The 11781-nt window shown below is 46.2% G+C and overlaps 1 protein-coding gene across 2 annotated transcripts; it reads left to right on the top strand.

Annotated features, from left to right (window-relative positions):
* The first annotated feature begins 313 nt into the window (after positions 1–313).
* Positions 314–11088, top strand: LOC142582595 (uncharacterized). Of its 2 annotated transcripts, none has more exons than XM_075692474.1 (3): positions 314–516; positions 4137–5225; positions 9126–11088. In XM_075692474.1, the coding sequence occupies exons 2-3, from the start codon at positions 4144–4146 to the stop codon at positions 9436–9438; spliced, it is 1395 nt and encodes a 464-aa protein (XP_075548589.1). In that variant the 5' UTR covers positions 314–516; positions 4137–4143; the 3' UTR covers positions 9439–11088. The 2 variants fall into 2 exon arrangements, with proteins under 2 accessions (XP_075548589.1, XP_075548588.1); XM_075692473.1 differs by having other exon boundaries at positions 315–605.
* The last annotated feature ends 693 nt before the right edge of the window (positions 11089–11781 follow it).

Genomic DNA, 11781 nt, shown 5'->3' on the forward strand with positions numbered 1-11781 from the left:
AAGTACGACGAAACATTCTTTAGCCAGCCATCGTTTCGTGGATGCGAGATGCAGAATGCCTTCCCCCGTTTCACCCTTTATTTCTCTCCATTCTCGTCTCCTGGCATCGCTATAACAGGCGACCCTTTTTAACGAACCTAAGCGTGCTGCAAAGTGGTACAGCGAGTAACCGGTGGTATGCAACCACAGTGCGTCGTCGTCAAGGCACGTAACGCGTCACGTGCTTATCTCCCCGCGTCGTCACCTACACGGCTCGCGCACGCTTATCTCGGTCCTCGGCGCGTCCCCGACAGGCGCGCACTTATGGGCCGCGTCGCCAGATAATCTGCGCTCCTTGCTCTTCGGAGGTTTAGCCGATACGCGCGGCGGCCGCTTTCGAGCACCACCGTTGCCTCAGCACGACACGACTTGAACTCTGGAGCCTGGGCAGGCGGCGATAGCCGCGAGCAAAACACGTCTCGCCGTGAGACGGAGCGGGAGCGCGCAAGTGGACGCCTTCCGTGCCCACGTGAGCTGGTACTGGTGATTCTTCGTCTTGCTTTGGATTGGGATGGCGATTATGTGAACGTATAACCAGCAAGCCCCACTGTCCGTACTCGGGAAAGGTAACGTGCTATATTTGTCAAACGCACGTGTTTATAAGTTTTCTGGGATGCGTTCATCGAGCGTCCGAGCGTACTGCTCGACCCGCTCACTGTTTAGCTATGTTATGATGATGTTGTTGTGACATGAAGGCCTGCTGTGGCCTTGGATGTGTAATAATAATAATAACAATAATAATAATAATAATAATAATAATAATAATAATAATAATAATAATAATAATAATAATAATAATAATAATAATAATAATAATAGTAATAATAATAATAATAATAATAATGACATAGTGAACATACACACGATACGTGGTTTTCAATCACGCACGAGGTGCACAGTTCAATATGCTTTCTTTTTCCCACTTGGTTGAGGGTAGCAGTGCCACGTGGGAAATGATACCCCCGTTTGATGCTCTTTTACCGAGCACGCTGCTGGATACCATTCTCCGGCCGAATTGATAGAGGCCTCTATTTTAGAAACTGCTTGCCACTTGCTGACTGCCTTCACTAATCTCGTGCGTGCAATTGCGAGTGCCCTGCGATTGTCGTTACGCACCGCTTTAGTGCACGAACATCTTTGTGAATACGAGCCTTGTATTTAACTTGATGTGGCCACTGAGGCACGGAGTTGTTCAGGCTAGTTTTGTCGCACGAGATTGCTACCACGTGAATCTGAATCTCTGCTCTCTTCTTGCGCATCACTTGCTCATGTTGCTGCTGCCGACTGAAGTTATAGGGACTGTTTTCTGTTGTCGCGTGTAATATTCTTCCCTTATTGTTCACTGGTCAATACACGACGAAAATAGTTACAAAGCCGACATTCATGTCTGTTTTATGAAATTTGGAAAATGGTGTGTACACAGAAGATTTATTTAGCTGGAATATTAGCCATAGTTTGCGATATAGCTTAAATACGGCTCCGTCGAAGTGCTGATATTCTTCAAGAAATTAGAGCGCTCTGTTCATTATAACTTTAATCCACTTTGTAAGTGAAATTAAAAACAGCAAAAGAAAAAAAAAAGAGAAATCTGACGCGTAAGAGTGTACGACATTTGGTGAAGAGTGACGAATATAATGTGTAATGGACTTTCGTAGTCTTGTCGAGCGGTTTCAAGAGCTGTTACATTTGTTTTTTTACGGCTGCGAAAGAAAGTCCTGAGTTTACTGCCAACATTGGTTGACATTGGTTTTTGTAATGTTGTTAACATTAGTTGACGACAGTGTAAATAAGAGAACTTTGTTTGTCAGGCAAGTAGAAAGATAAGCTAAAAACGGACAAGCCTTGACCGCTGGAGTGCTTTCGGTAACATCACCACTGGTGTAACTAACTCGCGCAGTGCGTCTGACGGAGGACTGCTCAACAACGTCACTTTAACAGATGTGACCGATGGGTGCAAAAGTGGGGACTTGGGAAACTTAGTAGAAAAAAAACTCAAATTTAGGTTACTTTAGTTGTCTCGCTCTGGAATCGTTGCCGTGATATCACATCGTTGGGCATCCATGCCTGCTGCATATAGTATATAAAATATCAATTGTCCATGGCATGTGTGACGCTTCTGAAATATAAAGACAAGTTAAGAGGGAATTTTACGGACGCGTGATCTTCAGTCTTGCTTGCGATATTCTGTGCACCGAAGAGCACATAAATCAGCTTGGACTGGTGATTTGTTCTCTCAATACTTGGCGGAGAAAAATTGAGATTCACTTGGCGGGAGAGGGTTTTTGCTAATTTTCAAGAAAATGACAGTCAAATTTACTTGACGGGTTACAAACTACACAAGGGCGACAGAAATGAAACAAGAGAACCGTTGTCCTTAAGCTGGCCGAACCTGTCGATATGCACTGACTAGCCCAGTAAAAAAACCGCACAAATTTTCTTGTCCGGAATTTCGCACTTAAGCATAAGCGCCGGTACGTCACTGTGACGTCATGACTTCAAAAAGTATTTATTTCGTCGTAGTTAGTGGGGGGTTGAGTTATTTATTTACTTGGTATACAACGTAGTTATTCGCTGTACTTATAAAAAATTGACCAACTCAAGTAGATATTAAAATAAAATTTTAATTTATAACCTCGAAAACGTTTTGCAAAAATTGTCAATATTCAGTGAATAAGCAACAAGAAAAAAAAATATAACAGTCAGGCAACTGGAGCCTCAAGTTTGCTACTTCGCGACTCCATACTGAAACAGATATGGCACTTGTGTAAAGTGTATCAATCATGCATTTCGTGGTATTGTGACATCTGATTTCGTTACTAAGCTGGAGTTGCAAACTTCATGCCTCAATTTATTGAACGCTTCTTATTTTCACGAATTTGAGCAGAATAATGAAGGGGGTTAAATAAAAAGCTTGCTCCCATCAATCACTTGATCTTACGTTTCTCTCTCTCTCTCTCTCTCTCTCTCTAATGCAACAAATCTCACTAAACTAATTTCACTAGATATCCAGCCCAACGATTTCTCACTTCCCACGTACTTAAGTAGGAGCCCCATAAATGAAGCTTGCCCTTAAAGGGGCTCTGAATCACTTTTTATCGAAGTGGAGAAAGACATTTGGAGTGAAGATAGGCTATTTCAGAACCACTTTGCCGCAAAAAAGCACTTCAATGCGTTCAGCAGAAGCGGAGTTATCGGCAATCAAACATTGCCTCAGCTGTGCTCCCCTTCCTCCTCCAATGCCTTGCACTGCGAAGGCTACGGCGGAAACGTCACCGTGGCGCGCAGTTCAAATTTCCGATTTGGTGCCTATGCAGCGCTAAACGTAAGCCAAACGCGGCTGTCCTCAGAGAACCGCAGTGCGCTTAGCCACTGGACTCGTGGCAGCACCTCGAGGCGGCCGCGGTGTAGCCGAGCGCAGCGACCAATGGCAGCCGCGTATTGGAGTGTGCTTTATGACGAAATAAAGCACACAGAAAAGAGCGAGGATCATGAGGTTTGTGAAACGAGAGCGTTTGAGAGAAAGGTGACTTCGCGTTCCGCTTGTGAGCTCCACGGACCGCGTACGACAGCAGAACTTCGCTGAGATATTCACAACAGCGTATTCTACCCGCGGACTTCGTGACTTCACCAAGCCCGAGGGGTGGTTCAAGGCCCCTTTAAGAGGAAGCTTTAATAAGAGTGCGTGCCGACGGAAGGCAGACACATTTTAGGGCGGCAGACTTTTAGATGGAATCTTGTTATCAAGCATATGGGCCTGTTTTTTGTCGGACATGGGTAAATGGTGATTTCCATGGGAGAGGCTTTTGTCTTAATATATTAGAACAAAGAAAGCGCTGATGACGACGACGATAATGTAGTCAAGGGTTTGGAACTCATGGAATGCTTGCAGTCTGTATCAAGCATGTTTCAGCATAGCTATCACTGAGCTTCGGTAATTCGCAACATCCTTGTCGATTTAACATATTCATTTTGATACGTGCTTCCGTGCCACAATGACGCCAAGCTCAAGCACGTGCAAAAAAATTCTGCGCGCTCTGCGTGTCGATGTTTTCCACTTACTTGAGGAGGAGTCAGTCTATGTAACTTTTCTTGTCCAGGTGAGCCATGGGCAAGAAGACGTACCTGAAGCCGTGGCTGCTGTTGCTGCTAGTCGCCGAAGTTGCACCTGAAAGTGCCAAGGAGACGTGCCAGGTGGCTGGGTGCGCATGCAACGTGTTCGATGACGTCGGCGAAATGTTCCTTCAGTGTGCGAACCGCTCCCTTCAGAGGCTACCTGAACTGACCAACGCCGTGGTCGGCGTTGATGCTAGCCATAACATGATTAACGAGTTGATCAAGTTCCCCAAACTGACTCTTGAAGTGTTAGACTTGCACTTCAATCGCATCAGCGAGATACCGGCCGGTGTGTTTGCCGAACTAAGCTCACTCGAATTCCTTGACCTGAGCCACAACAACATTGCTGACGTGCGCCCGGAATGCTTCGAGGGACTCGAGAGGCTTTCGGTGCTGAATTTGACTGAGAACTTCCTAGAGGTTCTCCAGCCCAAGGTGTTTAGCACAATGCCCCACCTCAAGAAGCTTCTACTTGCTGGAAACACGCTCACGGCCATCGACTCATCATGGCTGGCCGGCTTGCACAAGCTGGAACACTTGGACTTGCGCATGCTTGGCCTTCGTTCGCTGCCCGAAGGCGTGTTCCGGGACTTGCCGCTGCTACATCTGCTGGAACTCTCGGACAACGAGTTCGAAGACGTGCCAACAAAGGCGCTGGCCAGCGCGAAGTCACTGAAGATTTTACACTTGGAGCACAATCCTATCGTTACACTCACTTCCGAGTCCTTCGTCGATATCGTCGCTATCGAAGAGCTCCACCTATCGGCGATGCCCAGGCTGGAGTCTGTGGAGGAAGGAGCCTTCACTGGCCTCCAGCATTTGAAGATCCTGGACTTGGCCAACAACCCTGCTTTGAGTTCCATCGCTGCCGGCGCTCTTAGCATAGAACCCAGCAACAATACCCTGAAGGAACTGTACTTGGCTTACGCCAACCTGACGTCACTTTCTTTTGCCGGTTTCGAGTGGTGCAGCATTGACGTTCTGGACCTGCGTGGCAACCCTTGGCATTGTGACTGTTCCTTGTATTGGGTCAAAGGCTGCCACTTCGCACCGGAACTTATGACCAAGTTTTTGTAAGCGATAAGGTTTTTTTACTTTTTGCATGTCTCTGTTCTTTCTCGAATGCGATTTTCTCTACTATACATGATTTCATTCACACTACCCTGGACAGTGCATCATGTTTAGTTTCTACTCATCGGTTTAAGAACAAGTTTTACATAAGGAGTTCTTATATAAAAATACATGAATGAAAAAAAAATGTTTTGCTCGACGTTCAGTGACGTTACTTAAACTCTGTAGACCGGGCAAAGCACATTTTTTGCTTATCTCTTTGTCGGTTTTATGTAAATATTACGTAAAATTGAAATATTTAAATTTCATGAGGCATCAATTATACAAATCCGTAGCACAGCAGTGAAAATAAGCAGTACGACACCGCGAACTCTGCATCAACTAGGCCGTACTATATGTGGTTATGATGCATAATACAATGTTGGGAAATACAGGTATATCAGCAATTTGCGAATAAACCTTTTCAGTAACATACATAAATGAAAAGAGCGCATTAATTTCACGTAATCTCTAAACTAATATATCATATTTGCCTGCTTGAAATGCTCAAATGGACACCAATTTACGCAACTCCCATATATGCTCCTGGTGCGGAGTTGCGGTGCTGTTAACTTCGTTGTTCAATTTTGAATGAGAAGCATTCTGTGCCTCATAGCAGGTACATTGCGGTGGGTCGGTAGGCATAAAAATACCTGACCCCGTCACGGGTCCCTATTCGCGCGCAGGAAGCAGCCCACAAAACACTGTGCGATTCCTTTGGGCAACCGGACCTTGCCATTTGGCTGCTCTACGTTACCTAACAGTGCCGGTGTGCGGGGCAGGGTGACAGACACATTCGAGGGAGGCACTCAAGTAAACATGGATATTCTTACCTATAGTCGCTCTGTTCTAAATATGCAAATAGTTCTCTTTTACTCTATCGTCATGAATAAAGGGAAAATCAGACATCCACCCGTTCGAAGCAATTGCTACAAAGGAAACCCATACGGGTTCCTCGAAAGAAAACGCCTCATTGTTGAAGAAAAATTCGTCCTGGTCCGGGACTCGAACCCGGGACCACCGCCTTTCCGGGTGGTTAGCTTAGATGGTAGAGCGGCTGCCCCGGAAAGGCGGTGGTCCCGGGTTCAAGTCCCGGACCAGGACGAATTTTTCTTCAACAATGAGGCGTTTTCTTTCGAGGAACCCGTATGGGTTTCCTTTGTAGCAATTGCTACGAACGGGTGGATGTCTGATTTTCCCTTTATTCATTACTTCTCTCCACCTTGCGGGTTTCTTCAGAACTACTACGTCATACTCTATCGTCAGTGCGATCCTCTTTCCCTGTTCTTTTACTCCCCCCCCCCCCTTCCCGCAACCCATTCAGAGCTGACTCCACTCCGGGCGTCTGCAGTCTACGATAGACAATTACTGCAGCCAGTAGTAATTTCTTTCCGTTCCTTTTTCTTTGTTTACTTACATATCTAGGTATTTATGTATACTATAAACAACCAATTTCTACTACTGCTACTACTACTACTACTACTACTACAAACGAATGACCTTAAGTATGGGCCCACGTTTTTAGGCTGGATCCCCATATTCGGAATTGGCCCACATATTTGCTGGGATAGCTATATAGCAGGAAAGAAGGGTCTGAAAACGTCAAAAATGCTGGACGCATTAAAATGCACGTCCGACAGAGGGATCGAATCGCACCCAGCACGAAAGCCCACTCTTGCAGCTCACAGTCTCAGTTGGAAAAAAAGCACATTTCTTGTTACTGTTCTGCACAACATGAGCACTTCGCAGAAACATTACTGAATGTTTGTGAGTGTTGAATTCAATTGAATTAGCGAGCGTTTAAACAAAAATAAACTCGCCGCCATCAGTGAAAACGCTAGCAGCTGTGATATGCTCGGTTAACGAAGTGGCAGCGAAAAGCGTCACAACGCGGGAACACGGTGTTGCGTACTCCAGGGTAGCGTATCGTACTGCTGCCGAGTAGTAGCGGCGCCTGCCTATCGAAGCTCGACCGACGTTACTTATTGGTTAGCGTGGCGTTATCGGCGGACTGCAAGCATCCGGTAAACCATGGCGACCAAGCAAGGGCGAGACGATTTTCTAGTGCGAAACTTGCACGGTTTATTCCAAGGTAGATGAAAGGAAATGTGAAGAGCATGAAGTGTTGAAAAGTACATTTCGGAGCTCCTTAAATAGGCTCTCTACAATCGTGGGCGGGATCTTGCTTCCGTCGACGTCACGTGAACGGCACAGAAAGAGAGCCCCTCCTCCTCTGGTTATACCTAGCCTGCTGAAAGGAAGAAGTCGTCCCGCTTCCTGGAATTGTAGACGCCTGTCCACCTCCTCTGCGCGTTGCGGTTTCGTGGAAGTTCTCCTCTAGGTTCAATTCGAGAAAAGGGTCTCTCTAACTCGCACACCCACACAAACAAAAGAGGCCTGTACACCGCGGGGCTTCCGGCAGACAGGCAGACACTTGAAACGGTCATGGCGAATTAGAAAGTCACGCTTCACTTCGACGAGGCCTGGTGGAAGAAGGTCGGGTGAGAGAAAGTTCTCTCTGCACGTGGAGCGGGACGCCAACAATAGCAGGTGAAGTCACGCCTAATTTCGACGAGGCAGGGTGAGATGGTCGGTTGAAATTCCTTTCAACACATGTTTCCAGACGTCAACCCTAACAACGGCCATGACGAGTGTGCCGGTCGCGTCCCGATCTTCAAGTTAGGCGTGTTTCTCCAGGAAATTAACGTTTGGGAATTTAGTACGCCGTCACTATACTTCAAACAGATCACACGTAAAGAGAAAAGCAAATATTACTTTTCAGCAAGAACTACAGACTACTACGATGAGGAGGAACTACCGCACGAGGTCAGGCCTTGCAAATGCAGCGTTGTGACTTGTCTGCTTCATTTGCACGCAATTTGTGATAATCACTTTTAGCGACTTATTTACGTTCACATTTGGTGTTGCCCAGCCACGAAAACGATTAATTTTTTTTCTAGTCTCACTTCACAGCAAGAACGGCAGGCATCGAACGCTATTCGTAAGGTACGGATTGTATTTCATCAAAATCATTGTTATTGACTTCCCACGAGCCACAAAAGAACCGTTCGAGGAAATCACGCGCACAAGATAACGTGTGGTCAGCCTTGCACGTGGCGTCTGTGACGTCGCAGTCGCTCCCTTTGTACAAGGTTTATCAAAAAGGCTGCAGCGACAAAAAAGAAAAGAAAAAGAAAAAAGGACGTTTACTCTACGGCGCAGAAAAATTCGCGTATTGCCCTGCGAAAAAACTGAGACAGTTTTGTCAAGTTCGCGGAGATTAGAAGTGTCAATCCATGTGAAGCCGACAGTGCTGACACAGTGGTGGGAAAGGAATGATGTGGCGTTTTGATAGCAAGGAATTGCGCGCACCAACACGCCATTGCAAAGGTATACCGAAACTCACACGTTGACAAACGCGCAGAAGCTTGTGACTTAGTGGCATGGACATTTTCTGCGCTATGCAGGTAAACAACGTGAACAGGCTGTCAATTTATTTTATTCACTTGGGAAGAACTACAATAAGCAGATCTGCTGAAATCAATGTGCCATCAAAATGTACATTTTCTTCAAACACATTGTAAATGTTTCGAAACACGAACACACAAAACAAAAGCTAGTGCACTACTTATTCTGCTCATATCCCTGCTTTCGCTTGGGGATTTCTCAGCCCCCTTTCTGCACAAAATTTGTTTAAATTTTGCGTTGTTATTTTGGGGGACTAAAAATTTTGGCCAATTTTTCAGATGCTTAAGAAAGAAAAATACAGTTTCTTTTGGACATATTCTCTCCCCTCGATCCTCTTCGACTCTCAAATCGAAGCGAAGTACTAATGCTTTAGTCACTGCCGCACCAACCCGCAGGTGCGACTCCCCGGCCTATCTCTCGGGCGTGCTGGTGACGCAGCTGACGGACGATGACCTGCACTGCGTGCAGCACAGTGCAGCTGCTTCAGGCAACGGGCAACAGGAGGAGGAGCACCACCACGGTCACATGACGCTGCGGCTGCTGGTGGTCACTGCGGGACTCGTGACCCTTCTCATGGTGCTGGCCGTGGCGCTGGTCGCCTTCCGGCACAAGGACATCCGCGACTGGTTCCAGGACCGGAAGCGCATCGGCGCCGTCTACTACGTCAAGGCCAACTCGGGTCCCTCGTCGCGTTGCTCGCAGGTCTGACCAACGCAGGATTAAACATTGAACGAATCTTGGCCCAGCTACTTCAGAGCCCCCTTCCCCTGGGCCCTTTTTCTTCTTCAGGCGGACTGCTCGTGCAAATGTATAATATTCGAAGGATTGTGAGTGTATGAGTGTTTTATGCTTTTAGTGTGTTCTGTTTGAAACACCAGGGTGCCTAAGAACACAACTGCTTCTTCCAGTCATGTGTCCCCCTTTTTTAAAATAGCTGCGGATAGGCTTTTTTCCGCGACTATCATAAGTGCAGCTAGGGCTGTTGCTATGCCGTCTGCTACTATGCCGAGATACTTCGCTTCCACTCGTTTTCGTATTTATCTTTGTTAGAAGCTGGCGGAGGGTTATGAAGTGTGCGTACGGAAGGGTAGGGATTTGAGGAAAGAGGACGACAAGCACGAAGAGTTGAGCAGGAGGGCACTGACAAATATTGTGTGTAGGTCCTCTCAAAGTTAGTGTTATCATTTAATTGCCCTATGCTTCGTCTTGAATGTTTTTCTTTACCCCTATGGGTACTTTGTTGAGTGTTCTTTTCAGATAATTCAGTGTGGCCGATCCCCCTCGCGATAACGAGTCATATTTTGAAACAACAACAACAACAACAAATGAGGAACCTCCGGGTGCCTACACTAAATGTTGACGGACAGAATATACTCCGTTCTCGCACCCAACTTCCATCACAAAAAATAGAAGAAAAAACACCATCGCCTTAATCATGCGGCATAACAGACATGTTTCTGGCGGGGCGCAGAATACGCTCATGTATATGTGGTAGGAGGCACCGTAAACCCAACCATTATTCATATTCGTTCTAAGTGGTTGTGCTCGCTCTTTCATGCAAACTGCGCTGTCATCGTGGGAGGCAATTTTCCCGCACAAGCATTACAATATAGGCCGCTCTGTTAAGCGGCGTTGCACAAAAGGGCCTGTACTTATCGTGACGTATAGAAGCTTGATCCATACTGAACACAGAAGTTCGCTTTTAGCTGATGCTGTTCTTGATGTATCCCTATTAAGAAGTTGACATAAACCTGCTAACGACCTCTTTTTCTCTTCCCGCTTTTGTTCTCTCATATGATGCTGCTATCTAGGGGCAGTGTTGTGATTCATGCTTAGCTAGTCAGCGCAAAAACATGGGGAGGGGGAGGGGGACTGCAGTTCGACAATAAAAGAGCGGGAAAGGAAATATAACTCATTTAGGGGGGGGGGCGACATGTTGTCCCTTGATTTCCCTTGTTCGCTCTTTCGACAGTATAGTTATCTTGTGGTCCCGTTTTAACACCACTGCGCCGCTTCTGAAACCTGCGCGCGTAAATTTCGATCATTCAGTGAGTCTTTTAACTAAGTAATCAGCGTTCACAAGGAAGCTTCTTTAGATGGTGGAGTATGTTATCGAAATAACGACATCCCTGTGGTTCAAGCGGGCACGCTGGAAACGCGTTAGCCGCGTGTCCCCATCTCCACCCCGCACCGTGATGCTTTTTGCTTTGCGCTGCCAAGTGGTTATACATTGAGCATAAACATATCACGCACCCTCGCTCATAAATGAGCATGTTAATTTTTTATGTGCACAAATATTATTTATAGTTTTTATCTGTGAATTGCTCTTGATAATAAAAATAATTTAAGGAAGCTGAATATTTGTCACTGTTTTCCATACTGAGTTATCTAATTTTGCTTGCGCTTGTATAACGCGCACGTAAGCAATGCCCCCTCCTTTCCCACCAGCCTTCTGCTTGGGATGAGAGGGAAACAAGATAAGAAGGTAAAATGAGCATTTCGAAAAAAATTAAAACTTAGTGCCCGTTCGCTCTGCGAGAAAGGATGACCAGCGAAGCTGTGTATGCGTACGCAGCCCATTAATGGCGAACTGCACCGCCGCCGCGTGTCGGCCCGGTATTTCACTATCTTCGGGATGGGCCCACGTATGAAAAAGTGTTGGACTACGCGCGGACGCGATCTTCCAGATCCTAGCCATAGACAGCTTAGCTGTTAAAAAAAAAAGGTGTCTTGCGAAAAGTTGTATGATTTGCCTAGGAAGTTAGTTATGTGCACCATTTCTCGAACCCTTTATAGTTATACTGAAAAGCTTTCATTTTGCTATTCTGTTCATGACAGGGACCAATTACCAGGACGAGAAGATAATTGATTCCGTAAACACAGGGATGCTTCCTGTCTACTGCAATATAACGTACACTTGCAGCAGCAAGCCGCGAGTACACTAAACGATGAAGATTTACAACAAGTGATACGCCCCTGCAGACCCTAAGAAAAACGCACTTCTAAAAGTTTCCTGGCACTGCCGCGAATGTGAATGTGCTCAAGATTTGT

The sequence above is a fragment of the Dermacentor variabilis genome, chromosome 5 (assembly GCF_050947875.1).
Source record: "Dermacentor variabilis isolate Ectoservices chromosome 5, ASM5094787v1, whole genome shotgun sequence".
Taxonomy (NCBI): domain Eukaryota; kingdom Metazoa; phylum Arthropoda; class Arachnida; order Ixodida; family Ixodidae; genus Dermacentor; species Dermacentor variabilis.

Bases quoted from the DNA above. Each gene is read 5' to 3' on its own strand.
- LOC142582595 (XM_075692474.1), top strand. From the start codon at position 4,144: ATGGGCAAGAAGACGTACCTGAAGCCGTGGCTGCTGTTGCTGCTAGTC. The intron at 5,226-9,125 runs GTAAGCGATAAG...ACCAACCCGCAG, and splicing joins GAACTTATGACCAAGTTTTT to GTGCGACTCCCCGGCCTATC.